This window comes from Phascolarctos cinereus, unplaced genomic scaffold (genome assembly GCF_003287225.1).
Source record: "Phascolarctos cinereus isolate Bilbo 61053 unplaced genomic scaffold, phaCin_HiC Scaffold_4;HRSCAF=312, whole genome shotgun sequence".
Lineage (NCBI taxonomy): Eukaryota > Metazoa > Chordata > Mammalia > Diprotodontia > Phascolarctidae > Phascolarctos > Phascolarctos cinereus.
The window spans coordinates 62,713,188-62,740,019 of NW_027555847.1; the positions used below are offsets into that span (position 1 = coordinate 62,713,188).

Below are 26,832 nucleotides of genomic sequence, written 5' to 3' on the forward strand. Positions count from 1 at the left end.
CACTGACCGACATCTGGAAACTTAGGGAACAAATACTGCACACTGGTCTTCTGCAACCTTGAACTAATGTACTGTTCATAAGAGGACCGCATTTGAGGCCATTTGGTTCAACTTCCATCTATAATTATTTATTGAGCTTAAATAATTATTTTTTAAAATATTTATTTATAATCCTACATAGTACATTGGAAAGAGCACTGGATTCAAAGTTAGTACCTGAATTCAAAGCTTGGCTCTATCAGTCTGCCTTGGGGTTAATCACTCAATCTGAGCTTCCGTGTATGTAAAATACAGTTGGGCTCTGAAAAAGGGCCCTTATTAACTTTATTAGCCCTAAATCTGGCAGGGCAGGAGAGCTGTATTAAGTGAGATATGTAAAACGTAACTTCTCCAGCTGGGAGCAAGTGACCCACCAGAAAGCAACTATTTAATTAAGTACTGCTAAGTGAGTCCTAGAAAACGTGGCTTTTTTTTTTTGGCAGTTGGGGTTAAGTGACTTGCCCAAGGTCACACAGCTAGTGTCAAGTGTTTGGTCTGAGGTTAGATTTGAACTCAGGTCCCCCTGACTTTAGGGCCGGTGATCCATCCACTGCGCCACCTAGCGGCCCCTTGTTCTTTCTTCAAAGAAGTTTTTTTCCATACAGGATTATGGACTTCAAGCTGAAAGGGACCTCAGAGAACATGTAGGCCAACTGCTGAACCCATCACTGATAAGGAAACTGAGGCACAAAAAGGTAGACTTGTCAAAATGCGTACAGGGAGTAAATCTTAATAAGAGGTATAATTTGAACCCAGGTCCTAGAGGACTGCAGAGCCAGTGCTTGTACCTAGCTGCCTCCAGAATGTAAGCTCCTTGGCAAGCGAGAGTACAGAGCTCTTACACACTGTAGGCACTTAGTACACGTGTATTAAACTGAATCAATTAATTGATTTAATTGGACAAGATAAAGCCCTGTCCGGGGGAAAAGGCAGTTTAACGCAAAGACCGACCCCAGCAGCCATTCCTCTCTGACATCACGTGTCAGGCTACACAAGGGCGCCGGCTTTCCTAACGACTGACACTTTGGCCCCACGTACTTACGCTGCGCAGCGCAAACGAAGCCCGGAAGACCATATGATCCCTTCCAAACTCCCCTCCTTCGCGGCAGACGAATTGCGCAAGCGTATAGTGGACGTCGTTGGCCGGGTGTTCCTAGTACGCACGCGCTCGGTTCCGAGCTTCCCTTCCAGCTTCTATTCTCCTTTCACTTCCTGGTCTTCCTCTCATTTCTTCCGGGTCAAGCCGGTACCCGGGCAAGTAGCTGCTTTTACTTGGCCCAGGTGGGAGGCGAGAGTTTGGAGGAACCTCCGCTTCGGGTGGAGTCGAAGTGCTGGGGGCCAGGGCGGCCCCGGGGGAAGCGCGAGCACCATGGTGAGTGAGGGGCGCGGGGGAGCTTAAAGCCAAGAAGCCAGTGTCTGGATTGTAGAATGTGTGGGGGTGAGTAAGGTGTAAAAAGACTGGGAAGATGAATCGGGGCCGGGAGTGAAGGTGAAGCACCTTTTTAAAGGGCTTTGATGCCCAGCAGAACTTTATATTTGATTCTGAGGGTGATAGGGGGAGCCACTGGGATTTATTGAATTAAGGGGAAGGTAACATGGTCAGATCTGTGTTTTAGGAGGATTGGTTTGACAGCTGAGTGGAAGATGGACGTGAGTGGGGAGAGCCTTGTGATACGCAGACTATGTGGTAGTGTAGGTGTGATGTGAGGAGGGCCTGCACCTGCATGGTGGCAGTGTCAGAGGAGAGAAAGGGGCCGTGTGTTAGAGATGTGGGACATGTTACAAAGGACTTGGCAACAGATTGCATATGGGGAATGAGAGAATGAGGAGTCAGGGCTGACACTGAAGTTGCCAGCCTTGGGGACTGAGAAGATAGTGGTGTCTTCAACAGTAATAGGGAAGTTTGGAAGGGGGAAGGGTGTGAGGGAAGGATGATGAGTTTGATTTTGTACATATTGAGCTTAATATGGCTACAGAATATCCAGTTTGAGATATTCAACAGGTAGCTGGAGGCAGTCTAGTTGTCAGCAGAGAGGTTAGGCCCTGATAAATTGATTTGTGATTTATCAGCTTAGAAATGATAATTGAATCCATGCAAGCTGATGAGATACCAAGAAAAATAGTATCAAGGGGAAAAAAAGATAGTCTTGGAAGACACCCACAGTTAGGGGCTTCACCTGGATGAAGATCCAGCAAAGGAGACCAAGAAGGAATTGGTTTTATAGGTAGATGGAGAAACAGAGTAGAGTGGTGTCCTAAAAACCTACAGAGAAAAGAGTATGAAGGAGAAGAGGGTGATTGACAAGCATCAGAGGCTGCAAATGGGTCAAGGATGAAGATTGAAAAAAGGGCTGTTAGAGTTGGTAATTAGAGAACACTGGTAACTTTGGAGGCAGCAGTGTTGTTTGAATGATGTGTCTGGCAGCCAGATTGTAGATAGTTACGGAGAAAGGAAAGGAAACGGAGGCACCCAGTTTGTTAGATGGCCTTCTCAGGGAGGTTAGCCCCAAAGGGAAGGAGAAATATGGGATGATAGCTGTCATTACGTAATGGACTAAGTAAGGCTTGGTCCAGCACTGTACACCCTATTCCACAATAAATGGATACTACTAAGTAAATATCTTACTGTAAAAAAAAGTTAGAAGAGAAGCAGATCACATATCTCCTACAGCCTTAGGAAGGAGATGTATTTTTATTTTTTATTTTTTTGGCTAGGCTTTGGGGTTTAGTGACTTGCCCAGGGTCACACAGCTAGTAAGTGTCAAGTGTCTGAGACTGGATTTGAACTCAGGTCCTCTCGACCCCAGGGCCCTATCTACTGTGCCACCTAGCTGCCCCAGGAGGTGTATTCTTAACCAAACTAGGGATAGAGGCAATTAAAAAAGAGAAAAGAGATAACTAATTACATGAAACCGAAAAGCTTCTACACAGACAAAATTGATGTACCTGGGATAAGAAGGGAAATGGTCAAATGGGAAAAAATCTTTGTATTAAACCTCTCTGACAAGGGTTTGTATCAAAGACATATACAATTAACAGATAAATAGACACAGATAAATCAATCTATATATAGTTTATGATTTCTAAAATTAAGATTTTTTTTATTCATCTAACAAAAATGAAATTTCTCTCCTTCCCACCTTCCTCATCATGGAAATAGAAAAAAGGAGAAACAAACTCTTGTAACTCTCTGCATTGTCAAACTTGCCAAATGACTCTTTTTCTCAAGGAGTTTACAGTTTTGTTGGGGAAGCAAAATTTAAAAACACAAAACAAGTACAGTTAAATTTAAATACTAAACTTTGTAGTATTGACCTTAATTTCAGTAGGAATTCAGAGTGTGGACCAGAGGTGATAGCAGGGAAGGTTTACAAAGGCAAGGGGAAAATCCAAAAGGGTAAAGAAGCTGAGTACCCCACCTGACAGCTCGGTCTACTGTTACTGTCACTGGGCAGTTCCGTATATTGATTCTCTAGGACACTTTGATTCCCCTTTGCAAATCTTGTATTTGAGGAATAGAGTACAGTATTAAATTACAAATTATTTGAATACCATTCTGCTCTTCCCTATTTTATAATAATTCTGAAGTTCCTTATTTAAGAGTCCTTTTTATCACTCAGTGCGGTGGTCAGTCTGGATCCTAGAGGGAGGTCACTCCTGAATTTTGTTATCTTATCATTTTGATTCACAATTTAATGGACCCTCTTTTCTGTTTGCATTTATGCACCCTTCTTGTATTATGCAAAACTGCACTTAGTTAAGCAATATATTAAATATGGACACTCTTTCTTCTCTCCGTAGGCTCGAAATGCAGAAAAGGCCATGTAAGTACCAGTGTTTTTCCAAATTGAAATATCTTTCTGGAACTTGTTTGTATTATGGTTGTTACTTTAGATTATGGGAGCTTTCAGTGTCACTATCTTTATATACCCTTTGCATACTGGTTAAACCAGCCAGCGAAACAGACTTTAGAAAAATCTTCCATCCATTCCCCAGTTCACTAGCTTGTCCTTTTCATCACCATTTCTTTTTAATGTTTAGTGCACAGTCAACAGAACTGAAAGTGGGTTAGCAGTGCCTCTCCCTTTCTGGGGAAAGTCTTATAGAGAGGGGGAATTCCTGGAGTAGCTATTCAAGATCAAGTTATTCTTATTACCAGAAATAGAGAGGTACAAACCCACTAAAGGCTATACTGCTTACCTGTTCCTTACAGTAGCTCATAGTTGTGTAAGTTTGTGACCCTTAAAATAAAGATACTAGTATCTGGAGTGATGGTTGTCCAAGCGCCAGAATAAATGCAGAATTCCTCACAGCATGGAACATCCCACAACTGCCTTTTTGCCACTGCTCAGTCATTATACGGTTTTTTTTTTAGTCATTATGTGCCTGAGTAGTTTAGACTCTGATGCTGAATTAGGGTTATCCACTTGACTCACAACTGGTCAGCTTAATGGGAAATCTTTGAAAGTAAACTCATGGAATTTCCTCTTCCACTTTTAGGACGGCCTTGGCTCGATTTCGCCAAGCTCAGCTTGAAGAAGGGAAAGTTAAGGTTGGTTTATATTATTTTTATTTGTTAAATTAGGATGTTACAAATAGATTCCAATAGTTTTCACTCTTGGCCATGTTTGACATTCGCTGTCCCAGAATTACTATGTGGTCTCTACTATATTCATAATATTTGAAGGTCTTAGAAGTTCTTATATTTGAGTTCCAATTTCTGATGCCATCTGTAACTAACGAGCTAGTTAAGAATCAAAATTACCAAATGTGATGATATGCATGGTTCAGCTAGCCCACCATTCTGTCTGTGATGGTGGCAAAAGATGGCCATGGTGGCTTCAACCAAAATATACTTCATTCATTCATTCATAGGCAGTTTGGGTTAAGTGACTTGCCCAGGGTGACACAGCTGGTAAGTGTCAAGTATTTGGTCTGAGGCTGATTTTGAACTCAGGTCCTCCTGACTTAAGGGCTGGTGCTTTCTCCACTGCGCCACCTAGCTGTCCCCCAAAATATACTTTAAAAGAAACCCCAGGCCCTCTTTCCTTCAGTTATAGCTGATAGGAAATCAGGTTACAGAAGAAGAAGAAGCTTAGAAACATAAAGCTGAAGACCTAAAGCAGATGTGCCTGAAATAAACTCAGTAAGCCAGGCTGGACAAGGACCTTTTGTTTGAATTGAAACTTGTAATAAGTAGCTTTGAGATTGCCAAATGTGGAGGCTCCCCATGATTGTAGCCAGTTATTAAGATCATAAGAGTTTTGGAACACATGCAGCATCACCATCAATGTTTTCTTGCCATTCAGGAACGAAGACCTTTTCTTGCCTCTGAATGTAATGAGCTACCTAAAGCTGAGAAATGGCGACGACAGGTGTGTTTGGCATAGATGAGTATTTGTTTGTCGCGTAATTCAACAACTAGTGACCTATCAAGAACGAATGTGGAGGCTAGGGATACGTGCTAGTGACTCCAGTTTGGTATCTCAGTGCTATCATTTGAGCGGCATGTGGATGTTGCCGCCCATTTTAAGATTCCCTGTTAGTAAAGGAAAGCGCCTTAGCATTCCCCTTACTTTACAGGTGAGGAAACTGAGGCCCAGAAAGGTTGATGGGAGACCTTGTTTGTATTCAGCTCTGTGGTCGGATATGGTATTCTTTTCACTGCTCTCAGCACTGTTGATATGATTTAATGCTGGAGTATTGTTCCTCTTTCCTCCACTAACATCTTACCCCAGTTGTTGTCCTGTGGGATTGAGGGGACCCTGAGTTCTAAAAGGTTGTTTTTCCTGGAGTACACATTTTTCTGGTTCTACCAACCTGGAAGGGCTGCACTTTGGACCAGTGGCAAACTGTGTCTGTCGTTTTTTGACCATCCTAACTAAATTTAAAGAAGACTCAGCAGTAGAAGGCTGACTCGCCAGCTGGCTGACTTATTTATTTATTTCTTTGATTATTTATTTGTCTGTCTGTCTATTTAGGTCATAGCAACTCATGAAAATTGTCTACTAGGCTAAGGCACTGAGAAGTAGTAGTATACCTCATTGGAAGGATGCACATCCATAACAGTGAAATTCTGAAAGTATTGTTTGTATTTCATTACTCTTGATTTTTCCATTCTAGGTGGTGATTTTTAAAAAGAGTCTTAATTTAACTGTAGTAAAAAGTGTGACCTGAAAATTGGTACAATTTGAAGGAAAGCCTACATTTTCCAATTTGAGGGAAAGTGATTTAATTAAATTTGTCAACTTTTGTGAAAACTTAAAGATGCATTTAGCAAAAGTTTTTTTAAGTCCTATATTACCCCTATAAAGTTATCTTTCTTAGTAGTATCAAAACTGTGCAAAAATATTTTTGTTTGTTGCAGATTATTGGGGAGATCTCAAAAAAAGTGGCACAAATTCAAAATGGTAAGCTAGATTTTATTCTTAATTCAGCACATTTATTTAGCACTGGCAAAGGCCTGTAGTAGTCATGGGAAATGCAAAGGTGAAAAACAAACAGTCCCTACCTTCAGAGAGCTTGCATTTTAGTGGGAGATAAGATGTGACTGTAAGTATAAGTCAATGGGTTTTATTCACTGTACCTCATAGTTGGGCTCAGGTTGGATATACTGGGTTTTAAACAAATGAGTGCACAGACCCAGAGTAGAAGATATGGGAAAAGGCAGTGGGAAGAATCCAACTGGGGCATATGTATCTTCTCTGGTTTGGAGAGGAGAATCGGCCAGTCAGCAACCATTCAATAATTGTCTTCTATATGTGGAGTGTGGACTAAATGCTGAGGACCCAAAGAAAAGCAAAATCCATTTGAATCAAATTCAGTTTGTTCAGTTTGTGTGGGTCTCAGTGTGGCCTAACTTGCCAGCTGAATATCCCCCTGTCTTATCTGAGCTTACTGGTTGTTTTGAAAAATAGAGTCACTTGATTACTTGAATATTCCTCATCTTACAGGCTTAGATATTTCCTCTTTAACCTGTTTCTATGGAGTTAATGATATAGTATATTTTGTTTTCACGTTTCCTGAGTGTTGGAGAAGGTAGTTAGTTTTATTAACCTTTGCAGATCAATGTACAAGCTTCCTCCATGATGAATTTTGTTAGCAGAGGCGATTTTTGCTCGTGGAAGAACGAATGTTGTCTTTTCCTTGATTGCTAAATGTTTTTGCGACTGTAGCTCATATAATATCCTAATAACCAGGGCCAGCAAAGTGAGAGCTCCCCCCTCACTCATGTACTTGCTGCTTGAAATCAGATCAGTCAGGGGGCAGCTAGGTGGCGCAGTGGATAGAGCACTGGCCCTGAAGTCAGGAGGACCTGAGTTCAAATCCGACCTCAGACCAGACACTTGACACTTACTAGCTTTGTGACCCTGGGCAAGTCACTTTACCCCAGTTGCTTAAAAAAAGGAAAAAAAAAATCATATGAGTCACGCCAAGATTGGGTGACTCAGTGTGTTACCCCTTTCTCTGTACCAAAATGCTAGAAAAAAACAGAAAGCCATGCATTTCTTATGGTGGAATTTCAGGAATTTGTGTTATGGCAGGGAGGGCATTGTAATGCAGCAGGATCTTGGTAGCTATAACTTTAGGGTAGGCACAGATATTAACCACAGAAATTCTGTATAGTGTATCTTGGATATGAATCACATGCCCACCTTTCCTTACTTGTCAAGTAAGGGAGCAGCACTGTGCTTTCCCAAGTGTGCAGTGACTTACTCTGGTAGTTGATAAAGACGAGGCAACATTAGGGAAAGTTCTTGAGATTATAGATTTGATATAAGAGATGTTCTTTCCTTCTCAATAAGACCTAAATGGGGAAACTTTTTAAAAAAAATTTTACTAGAACTAAAATTCTTAATGTTTTTATTTTTAGCTGGTTTAGGTGAATTCAGAATTCGAGACCTGAATGATGAAATTAATAAACTCCTAAGAGAGAAAGGACACTGGGAGGTTCGGATAAAGGAGCTGGGAGGTCCTGATTATGGAGTAAGTGAAATGAAACTTTAGTAAAATTTGTTGGAAAAGTATATCTTGGATAAAGAAGATTCACAAAAAGGATGAAAAGAATAACTTTAAAAATTATTACATACACTGACCTTTCAATGTAATATTTTTTAAAGTCCCCATTCAGTGTTTGAAATTCATTGAATTCACACAACCCAAGAAAAGTGATGGGCTTCCATATTTCATCAAGATGCTTACCAAGTCAGTGCTTCTTGGGTCTGGACCTCTCCCCATACCCTGTCTCAAAGAGAATTTGGACCTCAGGTTTGTTGCTCTGAAGGCAGCAGCTGTGGACATCTTGGGTGGATGAACCAGTGGTGTTCCAGTTCGAAGCTGGCAAACGTCCGTGATGGCTTTTCCTTTAGAGTGGCAAAGTGAAAGTAAGCAAGCCAATATACACAACTGCAACAGTACACTGTTGTTAATATCCAGTTCCTTCTGTCAGTCCTCATATAACAGACTCAAGGTCCTTCACTTTTCTGATTGCCCTCCTATGTACACTTCCAACTTGTCAATGTCCTTAAACTGTGGCACCCATAACTGCATATGATATTATTTCGGGTAAGACTTGGTAAGGGCAAAGTATAGTCAGGCTATCACCTCCTTGTTTCTGGAAACCATTCCTCTTACAATGCAACCAAAGTGTATATCGGCTGTATCATTGAGCTTGTAGTCCACTAAAACCTCCAGGTCTTTTTCAGAATACCTCCTGTCTATCTGTGCCTTCCCACTCTTTTTTTTTTGTACCCAAGTTAACTTTATATTTATCCCTCTTGAATTTTTTCTTATTAGATTCAACCCAGTGTTACAGTTTTTCAAGATTTTGGATGCTAACTGCCATTCAGTGATTGGCTGTCCTTCTCAGCTTTGTGTCATCTGCAGATTTGTTGAACATACCATCTAGGCCTTTGTCTGAGTCATTGATAAATAAATAGCACAAGGCCAAGCACAGATCCTTGATGTGTTCCACTATATCTCTTCATTTCTAATAAATCTTTTGCCTTTTGTCTAATCCATATCTCTCCAACTTCTCTATAAGAATATGATCAGATATCAAAAAGTTCTGCTGAAATCTAGGTAAACTATATCCATGACATTCCCCTCATCTTCTGTTTAGTAGTAATTCTGTCAGAAAATGAAATGAGGTTAATCTGACCTGACCTGTTCTTTATAAAAATTTTTTGGCTCTTTGTAATCACAGCTTCCCTTTGTAGATAGATATTTACCAGCTAGCTCTTCAGTGGTCCATTTTAGGGTTTCCCCAGGAATCAAAGTCAGATTTACTAGCCTATAGTTTGCAAATTCTTATTCTCTTTTCATTTAAAAAAAATCTCCAACCTTAGTGATATTTCTGTTTTCCATGGTCTTTCAGTTACCACTGACTTGGCAATTATATATGCCAGCTTTGAGGACTAGAAGACACCTTTCATCTGGGCTAGATTACTTGAATTACTTAAAGGGCAGTTGGGCATTCTCTTACAGTTATCTCCTGACTGATCTTGGGGGGCAGTTCCCTGTTAGTTTTTTGTTGTGTTTTTGTTTGTTTTTGTTCTGTTCTAGTGTAAAGAAAGAGAAAACCAAAACAAAATGAGAATTGAGCACCTTTCCCTTTTCTTTGTTGTCAGTCTTCATCATCTCATTTACTCTCAAAAGGTCCTATCCTTTCTTTGATTCCTCCCCCCCCCCCCGCCCCATAGCTAAAAACAAAACAAAACCCCAACCTTTTTTTTTTGTCATTAGCTTTCCTCACCGCCCTTAGCTCATTCATAGCCTTGGCATACCTGATACCATTTTTATAGGACTCTGTCATGTTCTTAAATTCATTTGGTGTTACCTGCTTCCATCTTCTGGATATTTCTTTTTTTAAAACCTAAGTTGGCTGTTGAGTTTCATATGTATTCATATTGATCTCTTCAGACAAATCCTATTTTTCCTTTTCATTGCACTTGATACACTTTATGTCTTCAGAATATCAAGAGCATCTGCCATCCCTTGGGGTTAATTTCACTGAAGAATTTTGCTCCGTGGGATCTTACATCTTTCTTTTGAACTCTTTGAAATCTGCTTTTCCAAAATCTAAGATACATGTCACACTGCCCAGATTTTTTCTCCTTCTTTATCACAAACTCTGAAATGGAATGGTCACTCCCCTGCCAAGGTTCCTGTCAGTTCTACCCCAGCGGCCAGTACCTTCTTGTTAGTAAAAGTCAGATCCAAAATAGAATTTTCACTTCTTAATTCCTCTACTTTTTGAAGGATGAAATTATCACTAAGGCAATTCAAGAGATTTTTAACTGTTCTGCCTTTGGCAGAAGGAGAGCTCCAGAAGATGTCTGGATAATTGAAGTCCCCCATAACTGCTACATTCATGCTTTTGTACCAGGTTTATGATTTGTTACCCAAACCACGCATATATTTCCTCTTTCTGTCCCTGTGGTGTAGTGTATACCAATGACAGTCCCTTCTCTTTGTCCATCTTTTGACCATTACCCAGATATTAGCTCACCCCCATTGTGTTTTCTCCTTTTTTCCCTGGTTTTCTGTATATGAATACACATATGCTACCATCCTCTCCCTATCCCAACTCCTTTTTGTTTTCTTTGACAGTTCTTTTTCTTTTGGATAAAATACACCCATTCAAAGCCATAGTCCAGTCATGGATTTCATCCTCTTCCATGTCTCATTGATACCCATAATGTCAAATATGCCTCTTTGTATTGGGTCTTTGAGTTCACCTTATTTGTTGCCTAAACTTTGAGCATTTGAGTATTCACTTAAGAGGCTATGGGCTTGGATTACTTACTTCTTTCTTGTATTTTGCCTTCCATGAATTTGTTGAAATCTTAGCTGCCATTCCTATTTAGTTACTCCCTAAAATGTCTAACTTGAGTACTCTGCAAAAATGACGTTATCCTTCCACCATCCTTTTCAGCTTAAAGTCCTTTTGATTGGATGGCAAAACACCTAGCAAATACATTCTCACCGGCATTTGATGTGTACTTCATCTCTCACCAGGGATCCATCAGTCCTGTCTCATAGCAGCGATAACAGAATACTCTATCTCATTCTTGGGTACTGCCAGCTGAGCCACAGCTGTTCACATCCCAAATTAATTTTTTTTCTTCTGTGTACCTTGCCTTCAGTGGGTAAAATTGAGGAAAAAACAACCTGTGTCCTTACAGCCTTCAGTTTCTTGCCCAAGACTTAATACTTTCGAACTTCCTTTCTGGAACTGTCCTTTGTACCAGTATCAGTCACCATCGGCTTCGATAAGCCTAGGAAGTTTCTTTAGAATGTCTTGGATACATGCCCTAGGAATATAACAGACTCTCTGTTGTTGTTAGCACCTGGACAAATCATTGTCTTAATACCTCTGAGCAGGGAATTGTCACCAATTACTACTGCTCTTGTCTCTTTCCCCTGCTCCAAATGGATGTCATCTCACCTGATAGTGTCTGTGCTTTAGCATTCTTGGGAGGATGAGCTGCTTCTTTTTCCGTGGAATATCCAGCTCTTTCCTCTTTAGGAAGACCCTCCTCTCCTTCCCAGTATTTTGTCTGTGGTCAGATCTCCCCTCCTTCACCTCAGAACCCTTTTTCTCCATTAAAGTATTGATTCTGTTTCCTTTAGAAATCTTCATCCTGCTAACAGTCAGAGGCAGGGGGAGGGAGGATTTTTCTCCACCCTTTACTTTCTCTGGGATGTAGATGAGCCCCCACTCACAGCCCCAAGAGGTCATGCAGCTGGGCAGAAGTGGAAGTGCCGCAGACTCAGCGGTGGTTAAGATCTTCAGCCTCGTTTCTTAAAATTACTTGTGGTGCTTACACCTCAGCCCTGAGCGCTTGCTTAGAAGTTTTTACAGCCCGTTATGAATTTTTAAAAGTTAAAACTGTTTACAGCCAATTTGCCCCCTCACCCATGCACTTTGTCTCTTAACTCTGTATTTCTTCTGCTTACCTTTTCTGACCTCTCTGGCCTGGCCTTGTCAACTAGCTTCTCCTTATCCTCAGGCGTCACTGCTTAATGATATTTTATCCTCCTTCATCCTTTTGTAGTCCCTTAATTGTCTTTGATTTTGGCCTTGAGATTGGACTTCTACAAAATTGTCTTCAGTTTCTTCTCTGCAGATTAAACTTGCATCACTTGTCCATGTCCTCTCCAAGTTTCCCTTATGATTTCCTTCTCTCTGGCTCAAGTCGTTTTTCACCTTTTTCCTTCTGCAACCTTCTCCTGTAGAAGCCAGAGGTTCAAAATGATTTTATTCCATGATTTTTACAGGGATAAAAGAAATACATAATATTTTGCTGTTTCAACGTCATCAGTTCTTGAACAATTTTGAAAATGTGACTATTCATTATCTTAAAGAGAATAGGTAGAAAAGGGTTTGCTGTGGCCCAGTAGACTGTGTCTTTGTTTTATCGTACACCCATTTTTAGGGGTCTGGTACTTTAAATGTAATGGACGTATATTAATCACTTTTTATGTGACAGGCTTCGTGCTGGTGCTTAGGATACAAAGACAAAAGCAGAAGTAGTCTTTGTCCACAAGGAGCTGGCAGTCTATGAATTTTGGTGAATATTCTGTACTTTGTTGTGTCAACATATAAGTTTATCTGTTATGATTCATTTGAAGACTTCATCTACATTAGGGCAAAAGGACCTTCTTTGAGAACTTTTTTTAATGAGACGTTTTCTTTTTTCTTTTTTTTTTTAAATATAAGAAAGTTGGCCCTAAAATGTTAGACCATGAAGGGAAAGAGGTTCCAGGAAATCGAGGTTACAAATATTTTGGAGCAGCTAAAGACCTTCCAGGTGTCAGAGAGCTTTTTGAAAAAGAACGTAAGTAACTTCATACGTACTTTATTTGTACAGTTTTATTGATAACTCTAGTTTCAATATTTGGGGTTCTTCAGTTCCAGTATAGGACTTAGAATAGGGTCTGAGTTTCTTTTAACTTCTTGGCATTATGTACCAAACTTCTGTACTTTGTACTTCAGTTTGCACAATTATGTGAGTGTAAAAACAAAAAGTAAGGAAAAAAACTTAGGTATATCTTAATACGTATTTGTTGTTTTCAAGTTGTGAATTGAATTGAGAAGGCAGCCTTTATAATGGGAAGAGCATGAGAGGTAGACTTCGAGGCTGGCTTAGGTCCTAGAAGTCTTCAGACCTGGCTCATTCCCCTGTGACTTTGAGGACATCACTCCATCTCTCCAGGCACCAGTTTCTTCATCTGAAAAATGGGGTTAGGACAGTGTGATCTCATAGGTCCCTTTTGACTTTAAAATGCTGTAATTTTATAAATCATGTGATTACTCGTTTCCTAAATTCTCTTTTATAGGTTTGAATTTTTTTCTATAGGGTACTGGAGAGAGTGAGTGTGTGTGTGTGTGTGTGTGTGTGTGTGTGTGTGTGTGTGTGTTTAAGAGTGGGAGGATAATTATAGTTTGGTATAATTCATATTCCATTAGATTGTGAGCTCCTTTTTTTGTATCCCCAGTGCTTAGCATAGTGCCTAGCACATAGTAGGTGATTAACAAATGCTTATTGATTGACAGTGCCTCAAATGTTTTATGGGTCTGGGTACACCCCTTACTAAAACATGCCACAAAATGTTCCATAATTTAATAGATGGCCTTCACAAGTTGTAACTAATAAAATTCATCCCCCTGCATTTGCCTTTCCAGCTTTGGTGAAATGTTCTGAGTACAAGTTTCACTGTTTGGCTTTTAAGAACCCAACACCCCCCTAGTTCTCCACCCCCGCACCGTGCTAGGGATTGAGGAAGCTTTGAGGGCTGGAATGTTTATTAAGCTGTTGTAGAAACCAGGCACGTCAGAGGAAAGGTGTGGTGCTGAATCTTAGTTTCTTGGTAAATACTTGAGTTCTATATTGTAATTTAAGATCATAGGACTAAAGGTTGGAAAGGACTTTAAATCTTACCTCGCCTAGTTCTCATGTGTCAGGTGAGGAAACTTCATCCCAGAAAGATGAAAGGACTTGTCACATTTTGGGAATTTCCACTGCAGTGTTTACTTTGATTGAAGAAAAGTACAAACTCAATCAGGCATCGATTAAGTGCCTCCTATGGGTAGCATCCATTTATGTCTGTCTGAAGTTACCTGAGGATCAATTAGAGAGGCAGAGACTGTAAGACCAAATTTCTGTTACATTGCGTTACGTTCTAGAAATTTAGCGTGAACCAAATGTTGGTATTTCTTACCTATTAAAGGTTTTATTTGTACGGAACAAGGTGACTTTGTGGCTGTTGGTTCTTTTAGCCCTTCCTCCTCCAAGGAAGACTCGAGCTGAACTTATGAAAGCTATTGATGCTGAATACTATGGTTACCGAGATGAAGATGATGGCATTTTGGAACCTTTAGAGCAGGAGCATGAAAAGAAAGGTAAATAGATGGATGGCCGTTTGAATAGCATCTTTCTATTCTTTTTTAATACTTTATTTTAATACATTATTTTAACATTAAATTTTTTAAAAAAATTTGAGTTCCAAATTCTCTCCTTCCCTCCAGCCCCTCCCCCAACCATTGAGAAGGCAAGCAATATTTAATCAGTTATACATGTGAAGTCACACAAAATACATTTCCATATTAGCTGAGTTGCAAAAACAAACAAAAAAACAAGAAAAGTAAAGTAAATGAAAAAAGTCTTTCCATTTGTCTTCAGAGCTAATCAGTTCTCTCTTCAGGTGGATGGCAGTTTTCATCCCGGGTCCTTTGGAATTATCTGGATCAGAGTAGCTGCACCTTTCACAGTTGATCATCCCTACAATATTGCTTTAACTGTGTTCAGTGATCTGGTTCTGCTCACTTTTTTTTTTCACTTTCTTTTGCATCAGTTTATATAGGTCTTCCCAGATTTTTCTGAAACCATCCCCCTTGTCATTTCTTATAACACAGTAGTATTCCATCACAGTTATACACCACAGCTTGTTCTGCTTTTCCCCACTTGAACAGTGTGTCTGAGTCTCTACTCTAAACTGAAACATGTTGTAAAATACTTATTTGTAACTTCAGATAAATTTCTTGGTGTCTTTTTTCAGTAAAAATATTAATAATAATTACTTACATTTATGTGACACTTTAAAATTGAAAAGCATTTTGCGTACATTATTACAATCGTTAACAGCCCATGGATGATGCCTCCAGTGATTATCTTGTCCAAGCCTTTCCACAGCATCCATGATAAGTGGAGACAGGAAAACCTGAGTCACTTAATAGCTGTATGAGCCTGGACAGTTCACTTCATTTTCGTTTGCCTTAGGTTTCTCGTCTATAAAATGTGGACACCGGTATCACCTACCTCTAAAGGGTTTATGTAAAGATCAAAGGAGATAAAATTTGTAAAATGATTAGTATAGTACCTGGCACATAGCAGGTGCTACATACATTATTGTTGTTATTATTATCCAGACTGCTTGAAGATGGCCTGTGAGGGGGAACGTGCTGTACGACCTCTCAGGAGGCCTGTTCTTTTTTGTGTTGAGGTGAACTCTGCCTCTTGTAACTTAGTCCTGACTTTGTGGGACTCAAGAATACATCTAATCCCTCCTCTGTGTATGTGAAGACACCTCTCGTGTCCCCACCATGTGTTCTTCATCCTCAATGTGATGCTTTTCTTTTGACTCACCCTTGTATGACGTGGTTTTCAGTTTCCTCATCATTCCTTGGCAAGTGAGCAAAAGGTATATAGAAACTAGCTGTCACCTCCCTTTCTGGACACTCGAATTAAGGGCATTCACCGCAGTGGTTTGAGTTAAGGTTTTGTGTGAATTCAAGGATTTAGTTTATTTCCTCTGTTAGGTGGTAAAGGCTTTTCCAAATAACTGATTAAGTAGTAACTCAGTGTCCCTGATGTTTGCAGAAAAGGGAGAGAACCCATGTCCAAAACTTGGGGATGTGGGGTGTGTGCAACCATGATTTATTAGAGGAGATTTGTTGCAGCTGGCTGGAGATTGGGGGAGGGTGCTGCAGTGCTCACCTCTGCTCTCAGATGGAAATGAGACTTGTGGCAGCACCCACAAAAAACGGGTTCCCGCTTTTCCTGTTTTGTGCAGGAAAAGTTCTGTCTCTGACATAGGTGGGTGCTCCTTCCTGTTCAGGAGATCCAAAATGGTGATTGGGAAGGAGCAAGATGTCACCTGGTACCTCCCTCAGGGAGTTATGAGTTGAGATCGGCAGGGATTGGTCGAAGGGGTTGAGAGTAGGGGATTGGAATGTTGCCCAGCCTGCTTGATGCTGGCTAACAAGGGGATGGGAAGGGTCTGAGGGTCCCAAGTCAGATGAGGAGATTTGAGAACAGATAGGACACTTGTCTATAAAGTTATAATTAGATACCTTCCCGACTTGTTTTAGGGAGAAAAAGAAAGTGAGAAACAACGAAAACTACATAGGTATATGGGATAGTAAACAGTTATGATTATTTTAGGTGTGCATCTTCCCAGCTTCTGACTCTAAGTTGCCAGGTCAGTGCCAAGAATCATATGACTTTAAGTTATTCTTTCACGTGAGTGTCAAAGAGCCTCCAAGAGAGGTTCTTAGAACTTTTCCCCTTGGAATTCTACATCTGAATGTTAACTCATATTCTGTCAGGAATGGAGAGAGAACTTTTTAATGCACAGAGATCCTTACAAGAGTAGAAAGCCCTCAATCCTCAGTGATTAATATTGCTACGTATAAATGGGTATGTGTATTTATCAATTCTTGAGCAGATAATATACATTAATTTGCATTCCCAGCAGGAGGGAATCATCCAGTTCTAAAATTTCAAAAAGGACATAGACTGATGCACATTATAAGAAAGATCATAGGACCTGCAAACCAGACACTGATATCAGTCTTGCCTGTGGCAGGTAAATAGATCCTACAGTAATATGGCACTTCTGTTAATGTCTCCTAAAATAGTATTAGGGCTGGTTTTTTTTTTAATCTCATGATCTTTAGAATAAGCCAGCTAGCATAAGCCCCATTTTACAGATAAGGCCTCTGGTTCCCCGCCCTCAGGGCTAAGTTGTTATCCTACATTGTCAAATGCTCTGTGCTTCTTAAAGCTCTTCCACATCCATTATCTCATATTCCCATTTGATCTCATAGGAACAATGTTTCCTATTGCATGGTTAAGAAATTGGGGTCCAGATGTATTTGTTTAGAAAAAGGGAAGGGGAGGCAGCTAGGTGGCTCCTGGAGTCAGGAGGACCTAAGTTCAAATGTGGCCTCAGACACATAATACTTCCCAGCTGTGTGACTCTGGGCAAGTCACTTAACCCCAGTTGCCTCAGTTTAAAAAAAAAAAAAAGAAAACAAAAGAAAAAGGGAAGGGGAACAAGCATTTATTGGGTGCCTAGTCTGTGCCAGGCAGGGTGCTGAGCCCATTACAAATATCATTTCAGTTTTTTGAAGCCTTTTGCTAAATTACATCGTAGCCATTTCCAAAAATCTCTCTCTGCCCAGGAGTTATAAGTGATTTGCCTGATTCATTCAGCTAGGATTATAATTCTAATAATAATTGATTCTAATATTAATAACTGGTACATAGTATTTAAAGTTTGTAAAATACTTCAGGAGAAGTAAATAAGCATTTTTTCTTGATTACATGTAAACATTTATAGTTCCATGTAAACAAATATTTTTGACATTCATTTAAAAAAATTTTTGAGTTCCATATTCTCTCCTTTCCTCCCCTTCCTCCTTCCTTGAGAAGGCAAGCAATTTTATATAGATTATACATGTGCCGTCATGCAAAGTGTTTCCATGTTAGCCATATTGCAAAAGAAAATACAGACCAAAAAAACCACAAGAATAATATAGTTGAAAAAGTATGCTTCAGTCTGCATTCAGACTTCATCAGTTCTTTTGGAATAAGCATTTATTAAGCACCCTGCTAAGTGCTTCACAGATATTACCTCATTTGATCTGACTTTAAATACAAGTCCTATGAGCTATCATCCACATTCTTTAAATGACAGAAAAAACGTTCACAGAGAAGTTAGATGTCTTGCTCAGAGTCACTTGGCCACCATCAGAGGCAGGACATGACTGGCTCTGGTCTTGGTTCGAGTCTGACCCTTCTCTCATTACCTCCCCCCCGCATTCGGGTGAAACCTTTCTCCTGGACAGCCTGGTCACTTGCAGCCCAGTTTGTAGGCACCAGATGGTGAGCGTGAAGGGCATTTGAGTCATTATCCTTTAGAGAGTTTTCCCCCAGACTGGGGGATTTGTGTAACACTCCGGGGGTCTGTATAACACTCAGCATCACCAGTTCTTCAGCTTGTGCATTAACAGCCTCCACTGAATGGTCACTGCTTATTTGAACTGCCACCTTTGGTAAGAACTCCACCTCCAACAATGCTCCCCAGGCTGCTCCTGCACAGGCCATTTGGGGTGTTTGAAATGTCCCCCTTCTCCCTCGTGGCTGAGCGCATGGCTGAGGCTCCTTACAGCTGTGTGCTACACTCACGTCTCTGATGGCGGCTTCCACTTAATCCGTTCATTTCACCCGAGCTCTCCTGCGTTTGGAAGGCTGGTTTCCTCATGGAACAAGTTACTCCTAAGTCTGTGTGAAAATCAGCCTTGTTTCTGTGTTCCTTTGTGGGTAGTTCTGTTCCTTCCTGTGCTTACATCCTTTCTTGAAATTTGTTCAGTTCTTCCTGTGTGTCTCACTTTTTTAGGCCCCCCCATTTTATATGTCATGTAAACACCTTGATGCTGTGGCTGCACCTGTTGCTCCTTCTCCCCGGCTTGTTGCACTTACTCCACCCAGCCCTTACTACAAGACATAAATTAAATACGTTGTGGACTCTTTGAGAATGACCTTTGTTCATCCTGTTTTTGAGTGTCAGGGCGGCAAGAACGGCCTCTCATAGGCGGGGCACCAGAAGGCTTGTGCCCTTCTGTGTCTGTGTCCCTCACTTCTGTGTCAGGAGGTGGGGAGCACGGCTCAGCACGGCTCTGGAGTTGGGCTTGGCCATTGCAGTCATCAGAGTGCTTAGATCCCTCAAGGCTGTTTGTCTTTACTATGTTGTTACTTCCACTTCTCCTTTCAGATATCTCTCCACTTCTGATACCCAGGCCACTCTTCTGTTCCCTGGATACCTGGGGTGACCCACTGGTACCTAGCTCTCCTTTTTTGCCCCCATCAGAATTTACCCCATTCAGTACATTTAGTAAATTTCCCAAACTCACTTGGCAGCCTTGGATTTGGAATCAAAGGGATCTTTGTTTGCATCCCAGAGCCAACCTTGAACAAGTCACCAGATATCTCCGGGCTTCATTTTGTCCATCTATAAAACATGAAATGAAAAAGCATGGACTATTCCTTCCTTTATAGCTCTAAAAAACCCGATCCTATAATGAGCTAAGGGAAAAGGAAATTGAGCTCTGTGGTGACCACACCTTTTTTCTTTCTACATCTGATTACTTTTGAGAGTATGAAAAGGTAATCAGTGGCTTAACTTCAGATCTGTTTATATGTCAAATTGTTAATATAAAAGGGAGAATCAAGAGAAAGGTAAACTGAAGCATATCTTAAAAATGTTTATCTCAGAAACAAACATTTGAAGTGTCACAGAAAGTGAGGGCTCTGTGTTCATTCAGCAAACATACAGGATCTGTAGTAATGCACGCATCATAGGTAAGTAACGGTCATGGAAAAAATACCAGTTCGTTTAGTGATTGGTGCCCCTTTATACACTTTTTCATGGCTGTTTTCCCACAAGCAGGTTGATAGTTACTGAATCATTGAACTGGATAGAATTGGAGCATCTTGACCCCAGAATTGCTTTGTCATGTGTTTGTAGGTCAGGAAGTTCAGAACAAAGGCCGGCAGGAGCCTAGGTGGTCATTCGCTCACTTGTCTGCACAACTGGAGAAGGTTGTTCTTTGGATTTTGAATAAACTTAGACCTTTAGGAGAGGGACTGAATAACACTTGTTCTTCTTGTGCTCATTCAGTCATAGCAGAAGCAGTAGAAAAGTGGAAAACTGAGCGAGAGGCCCGCCTTGCACGTGGTGACAAAGAAGAGGAGGAAGAGGAAATAAACATCTATGCTGTGAATGACGAGGAGGTATTGTGGCGAGGGCATGAGCCGCTCACCTTCAGTTTCTGTTTGGTCCCTTTGAGATCACTACCATTGGTTGTAGAACGGTTTTTTTATTCTTTGCACGAAAACATTCGGGATCTGTACAACATGAAGCCTTTCCATTAAGTCAAGTTCAGCCCATCACCAAAGGTGTTGAAATGAGTCAGCATTTTACACTGTAAAAAACCTTGGAAATCATTGAGTCCATGTCTCTCGTTTCATAGATGGAAAGCTGAGGCCCAGCCCAGAGGAGTAAAGTGACTTCTCCAAACACACATAGTCTTTTAGGAATATTACACTTGTGCTATGCAGGATGGGTAGGAAACTGTAGAAACTGAAGACAGAGACCCAGTTCAGTGATGGTAGGAATCAGCAGGTGTAGCTAGACAGTCACAGCCAGAGAACCAGCCTCAGCTGTGGCCCGAGCCGCATTCTGGAAGGAAGCCTGCTCTTGTTGGCTGACTTGACACAGGGAAAGTGGGAAGCATCAGCAGGCCCAGCAAAGCTGAAGTGTAGTCCTCCTGCTAGAGAACGGATTGAATCAGAAATGCAGACCCTGACGGTGAGCCAAGCTCAGGCTTCTGGAGCTCTAGGCTCAGCATTTTAGAAAAACAGGGACATGCTTTTTCTGGCCCATCGAGTACCGGTAAGGTGCGACAGTAACGGGGATCATCAGTACTGTGGACTCACCTGCAGGTGGGTGGTTGGTGAAGCACATTTTCCATTTTCTAGTCTGACGAGGAGAGTGCCAAAGAGAAGGAAGGAGAAGAAGGGCAGCAGAAATTTATCGCTCACGTCCCCGTGCCCTCCCAGCAAGAGGTAAGGAGCCGACCTGTGCAGTGGTGGCCTCAGAGGGAAGAGCTTTCTTTAAAAACATGTCACCAGCTCCCTCGAGCCGTGTTTGTGTACAGAGTGCGCACAGATCAGTCTTTGTTTTCCTTTCCCTTATGCTCCAAGGACCTGATTTTTCTCCCTCTATCATCAGCTGCTTTCTAAAAATAATGATAGCCTCTGTTTACCCTTTCCTCCCAGTGGCCTTCTTCAGGAGGAGCTTGGCTAAGGCATGGCTCAGGCAGAGGAGGTTTCTTTCTTGCTTTGGTGCCTCTTTGGTGATCGTTTACTTACTAAATACGTATTTCAGAACTTGTTTTATTTCAGCTATGGTACTGACAGGTGACTCGATTCAGTGAGTGATTCTGTTATGTAGTGGGAGGAGCTCTGGAGTTGGAGTCAGGAGATGTAGGTGCAGGTCCCAGCTCACTCGCCTTGTGACCACGGGCAAGTCACTGCCCTCCTCTGAGCCTCAGTGTCCTCAGCTGTAAAATCATAATATTTCTGCTGGCTATGATCATAGGGTGGTCATGAGAGAAATGTTCCTTAGGTGGGTAGTGTCCCCATTTTGCAGATGAGGAAACTCAGAGCAGGGGATTTGCTTCCGTTCTCATGGTTAGTGAGGGACAGAGGGTCGTCCTGGAACAAGGCCCTCTGCCTCCGAATTCAGTGCCCTCCTCACCGTGCACCGCAGTCAGCAAGGAGAATCTGCAAAGCAGTTGGATCCCCTGTGAGCAGCATGGTTTATTTCTCCGCTGAATGAGGAAACACATCCTGAAATGGGTTTGCTGTTTTTTAAAGCAGTCATGAAATAGCAGCAGCAGCTAGCATTTATATAGTGTTTACTGTGTGCTGGACACTTTGTTCCTCACAGTAGCCCTGGGGGTAGGTGCTGTTACTACTCCCAATTTACAGGGGAGGAAATGGAGGCAACTTCATCTCCATGTGAAGTGACTTGCCCACGGTCACACAGCTGGTTAGTGTCTGAGACTAGATTTGAACTCTAGTCTTCCTGACTCCAAACACAGCTGCTGTCAGAACAAGGAAGAAGCTTATTGCTTTTTGCCATCTTTTTTGCCAACCTTCCTGTGAAGTTCTGGTGTGTATGTTCAGCTCCTCAGTAATGAGTACTTAAGTGACTCCTAAGTGTTTTGACTGGGTTGAAAATGTGAGTGGCCAAGCTTCCACACAGCTCTCTCTCTAACCCTTTCTCAGGGTGCGTTTCTGTGTAGAAGTATCCAGGTTTTTTCTTTTTTATTCTGCTCATCTAGTTTCCGTTGTATTTCTATAGTGCAGGGCATTTGTTTTCTTGACAGAATTGCATTTTATCTTGTGAGATATTAGGAAGTAACTAAGAAATTACTCTTTTTTTTGGTTTTGTTTTTGGGTTTTTTTGGGGGGGGTTGGCTAGGCAATGGGGTTAAGTGACTTGCCCAGGGTCACACAGCTAGTAAGCGTTATGTGTCTGAGGCCAGATTTGAACTCAGGTCCTCCCAAATCCAGGACTGGTGCTCAATCCACTGCACCACCTGCCTGCCCCCTGGAATTGTTCTTCTCTTCCAAGGGAGGCTGAAGACCATGCAGGAGATAATGGTAGGGAGGGGATAGTAAGGCTACTAGCTGCCCCAAGAAATTACTCTGAAAGAAGAAAAAAAACTTTTTTCTTGTTCCAGTGAACGTAATCTAATGTATTCCAGTTCCAGTCAATCAAGTAAAGCTTTATTAAGGGCTTTCTTTGTGCTAGCACTGGACTGTAAAACCAATGAAGAAGCCAGACCCTTGTTCCTTATGGGGCTGGGGGCTAGATCACATGGAGAGTACAGGAAGCTGGCTGTGAATGCAGGAGGTAAAGGATGTTCTTTTTTTTTTTTTAATTGCGAGGCAGTTGGGGTCAAGTGACTTGCCCAGGGTAACACAGCTAGTGAGTGTTACATGTCTGAGAATAGATTTGAACTCAGGTCTTCTTGATTCCAGGGAGGGTGCTCTATCCACTGCACTACCTAGCTGCCCCTAGGATGTTCTTATAAAGTTGTAACTTTATCTTACGGCAGTGAAGGACTGCAGAGGAGTCCCATGACCCTGCGTGTACCTCATGAAGGCTGTTGTGGTTGCCCTGTGAAGGCTGAATTAGAGGGTATAGACTACCAGGAGTTCAGCCCTTTGACTTGAATCCAAACTTCACAGAACAAATCGTCTTAATAAAAGGATTTGTTCTCTAAAACTTGGACTCAGTCGAAAGGCTTCATCCAGACCTAGAAGACCTAGAAGGCCACATGTGGCCTCAAGGCTGCAGGTTCCCAGCTCCTGGACTAGACCATTTAGGAGACTATTACATTGTCCGGATGAGGGATGCTAAAGGCTTAAAATACTTTGGGGACTGTGTGAGTGAAGAGGAAAAGAGAGGAGCAGGAGAGATGGCGAAGGTAGGATCACAAGATTTGGCGACCAGTTGGATGTAGGATATGAGAGGGAGGAAAGAGAGAGCGCCTTTGGTCCCTTTTTATCTCCAGACCCCAGTCTGTGCCAACACCTCTAAATGAGCCCATCCCCAAAGGCAGGCGTCTGAGAAAGCTGGAGTGATGGGGAAGGGAAGGAGTTTCAGGTAGAAATGACAGTGAAGAGAATTGGGCACTAAAGGAGGCTGCATTTCCCGTGGGAAAGGAGAGGGCTGAGAGAGGAAGCCTTTCTTTCTGAATAAGAATTGATGAGAATCCCAGGTAGAGAACATCTGGATGAGAGTGTCTCTCTCTGAGGCAAGTACTGGCCTAAGGAGGGACCCAGTCCCAATCCTTGGGGTTCCATGTGATGCATTTTTGACATTTTAGTTCCTATTGGAACTAAGGAAGCGTGTCACAGTCATTCTTGGCATATGGGGGTTGTGGGCCGGGTAAGGAAATTGGATTCTACAGGATACTAAACTTAGGATGAAAGTTGGCATTTACTAATTCACATGTTTCTGAGGCATCCAGGTGGTACAGAGGATAGATCACTGGACTTGTATATAGTCAGGAAGATCTGAGTTCTAATGTGGCTTCAGTTACCTACTAGTATGTGATGTTGGGCAAGTCACTTGACCTTTGCCTGCCTCAGTTTCCTCTAACATAGGAATAGGAATAGCATCTACCTCCCATGGTGGTTGTGATGGTCAAGTGAGATGATGTTTGTGAAGTACTTTGCAAACCTTAAAATGTTCCACAAATACTAACTCTCACTGTTATTAAGTAGATATGATAGTTCAAAGAACTTCAGAGCTGGAAGAGACCTTTGAGATCTTCTAATTCCTCATTTTACAGATGAGAAAATCGAGGCATAAAGGTGACATGAGTGCGCCCGTTTGACCACTGATATAATTTTCCACTTTCCACTTGAATGTTTGGTTTTGTGTAGACAGCTTTTAGCTCTAGGCTCTTATGCAGAACAGGCTTGAGGTGCTCATTGGATAAAGAGTGAGACTCTTCATTGTATGTTTAGATCGAGGAAGCTCTTGTACGAAGAAAGAAGATGGAACTCCTGCAAAAGTATGCCAGTGAAACACTCCTGGCCCAGAGCGAGGAGGCAAAGAGGCTTCTTGGATTTTAGTATCTTGGTGTCGCCTGGACTGGAGTACCTCAGTAGTTCTACACTCACCATCCACCCAGTTTTGTTCACTAACAGATACAAATTGTCACAACAGTTTAAAGGTGGTCCTTTTCCAGTAATTTTCCTGTTAGCTTTGGGGATTGCTTAATAGTAATATTTTTTCCTTTGGTTCCATCCTGAGGTCATAAAAATCCATTTTTTAAAAAAGATCCAAAAAATGGTCTGCAACTGTTTTGGTATGCTGTCCCTAAGTGTTCCTGGTTGGGTTGTTCGTGTGCTGAACATTTCAGCAATTTGTTTTGTATAAATATTTTATTACTGTATAAATAATTTTGCTTTTAAGGTTTGTCAATATCTAATCACTGTGAAGATATTTTTATTAAATACTTTTGTAGGAAAGAAAATTTGCTGTGTTTTCATTGAATTTATTCATTTTATTAAAGTTCTATAATCTTGACATTGGTATCTCTTGATCCACATCCTATCTGTTCCTTCTCAGTCTCCTCTGCTGGATCCTTTTTCTTTTCTCTCTACATTCTTACTTGGTGACCTTCCTCAGCATCATGGGCTCAGTTATTATCCTGTGTAGTGGACTCTCATATCTGTGCATCCATCTCCAGACCTCAAGTCCTGTGTCACTAGCTTCCCATTGGACATCTCAGACTGGTTGTCATGGAGGTATCTCAAACTCAGCACTCCCCGTCAGAACTCATTCTCTTTCCCTCCAAACTGACCCCTCTTCTTACTTTCCCCATTACTGTCAAGGATGTCACCATCCTTCCAGTCATTCAGCTTTGAAACCTCAGGCTGATCCTCAGCTCTTCTTCTTTTTTTTTTTTAATATAAATTTATTTATTTTTAGTTTTTAACATTTACTTCCACAAAATTTTGAGTTACAAATTTTCACCCCATCTCCCCCCACCCCAAGATGGCATGCATTCTGAATACTCCTCCCCCTAGTCTGCCCTCTCTTCTGTCTCCCCCCCCTTCTCTTATCCCCTTCCCCTTCTATTTTCCTGTAGGACAGGATAGACTTCTGTACCCATTTCCTGTATTTCTTATTTCCCAGTTGCATGTGAAAATATATTTTTTTAAACATGTGTTTTTAAAACTTTGGATTCCAAATTTTCTCCCTTCCTTCCTCCCTCCCCGCCCACCCACCCTCATTGAAAAGGCAAAAACTAAAAATAAATAAATTTATATTAAAAAAAAAGAAAAGGTAAGCAACTCAAAATAGGTTATACATATGCAGCTATGCAAAACACTTCCATAGTAGACATGTTGTGAAAAATTAACTCTATTTCCCTTAATCCTGTCCTGTCCACCCATTTATTCTTTCTTTTAACCCTGTCCCTCCTCAGAAGTATTTGCTTCTGATTACCCCCTTTCCCAGTCTGCCCTTCTCTCTATCATCCCCCTGCTCTCTTGTCCCCTTCCCCCCCATTTTCCTGTAGGGTAAGACAGATTTCCATACCCTATTGAATGTGTGTGTTATTCCCTCCTTAAGCCAAATCCTATGAAAATAAGATTCACTCATTCCCTCTCACCTTCCCCTGTTTCCCTCCACTGTAAGAGGCTTTTCTGTTTTTTTGTGAGATAATTTACCCCATTCTACCTCTCCCTTTCTTTTTCTCCTAGTATAATCCTCTCTCATCTCTTAATTTTATTCTCCAGATATGACCCCTTCATCTTCAACTCACCCTATGCCCTTTATCTATCTGTCTGTCGATCGATCTATCTACCTATCTATCTATCTATCTATCTATCTATCTATCTACATACATACATATAATTTTTTCCCTCCAACTACCCTAATACTGACAAAGGTCTCATGAGTTATAAATATCATCTTTCCACACAGGTATGTAAACAGTTCAGCCTTAATAAGTCTCTTATGATTTCTCTTTCCTGTTTACCTCTTCATGTTCCACTTGAGTCTTGTATTTGAAAGTCAAATTTTCTATTCAGCTCTGGTCTTTTCATCAAGAATGCTTGAAAGTCCTCTATTTCCCTGAATGACCATTTTTTCCCCTGAAGGATTATACTCAGTTTTGTTGGTTGTAATCCTATCTCCTTTGCCCTCCAGAATATTATATTCCATGTCCTGCGGTCTTTTAATGTAGAAGCTGCTTGGGGCAGCTAGGTGGCGCAGTGGATAGAGCACCGGCCCTGAAGTCAGGAGCACCTGAGTTCAAATCTGGCCTCAGACCAAACACTTGACACTTACTAGCTGTGTGACCCTAGGCAAGTCACTTAACCCCAATTGCCAAAAAAAAAAAATGTAGAA

The 26,832-nt window shown here is 41.3% G+C and overlaps 1 protein-coding gene across 2 annotated transcripts; it reads left to right on the forward strand.

The window, feature by feature from the left end:
- The first annotated feature begins 1,099 nt into the window (after window positions 1-1,099).
- ISY1 (ISY1 spliceosome associated protein) lies at window positions 1,100-24,949 on the forward strand. Of its 2 annotated transcripts, XM_020981215.2 has the most exons (12): window positions 1,100-1,411; window positions 3,841-3,863; window positions 4,540-4,591; window positions 5,349-5,414; window positions 6,407-6,449; window positions 7,913-8,025; window positions 12,764-12,881; window positions 14,324-14,446; window positions 16,798-16,911; window positions 20,008-20,120; window positions 20,868-20,954; window positions 24,438-24,949. In XM_020981215.2, the coding sequence occupies exons 1-12, from the start codon at window positions 1,115-1,117 to the stop codon at window positions 24,543-24,545; spliced, it is 1,257 nt and encodes a 418-aa protein (XP_020836874.1). In that variant the 5' UTR covers window positions 1,100-1,114; the 3' UTR covers window positions 24,546-24,949. The 2 variants fall into 2 exon arrangements, with proteins under 2 accessions (XP_020836874.1, XP_020836872.1); XM_020981213.1 differs by lacking the exon at window positions 16,798-16,911.
- The last annotated feature ends 1,883 nt before the right edge of the window (window positions 24,950-26,832 follow it).

Coding starts and splice junctions, on each gene's coding strand:
- ISY1 (XM_020981215.2), top strand. CDS start 1,115: ATGATCCCTTCCAAACTCCCCTCCTTCGCGGCAGACGAATTGCGCAAG. Junction 14,447..16,797: donor GCAGGAGCATGAAAAGAAAG/GTAAATAGATGG, acceptor TTGCATTCCCAG/CAGGAGGGAATCATCCAGTT. Junction 20,955..24,437: donor CCGTGCCCTCCCAGCAAGAG/GTAAGGAGCCGA, acceptor TTGTATGTTTAG/ATCGAGGAAGCTCTTGTACG.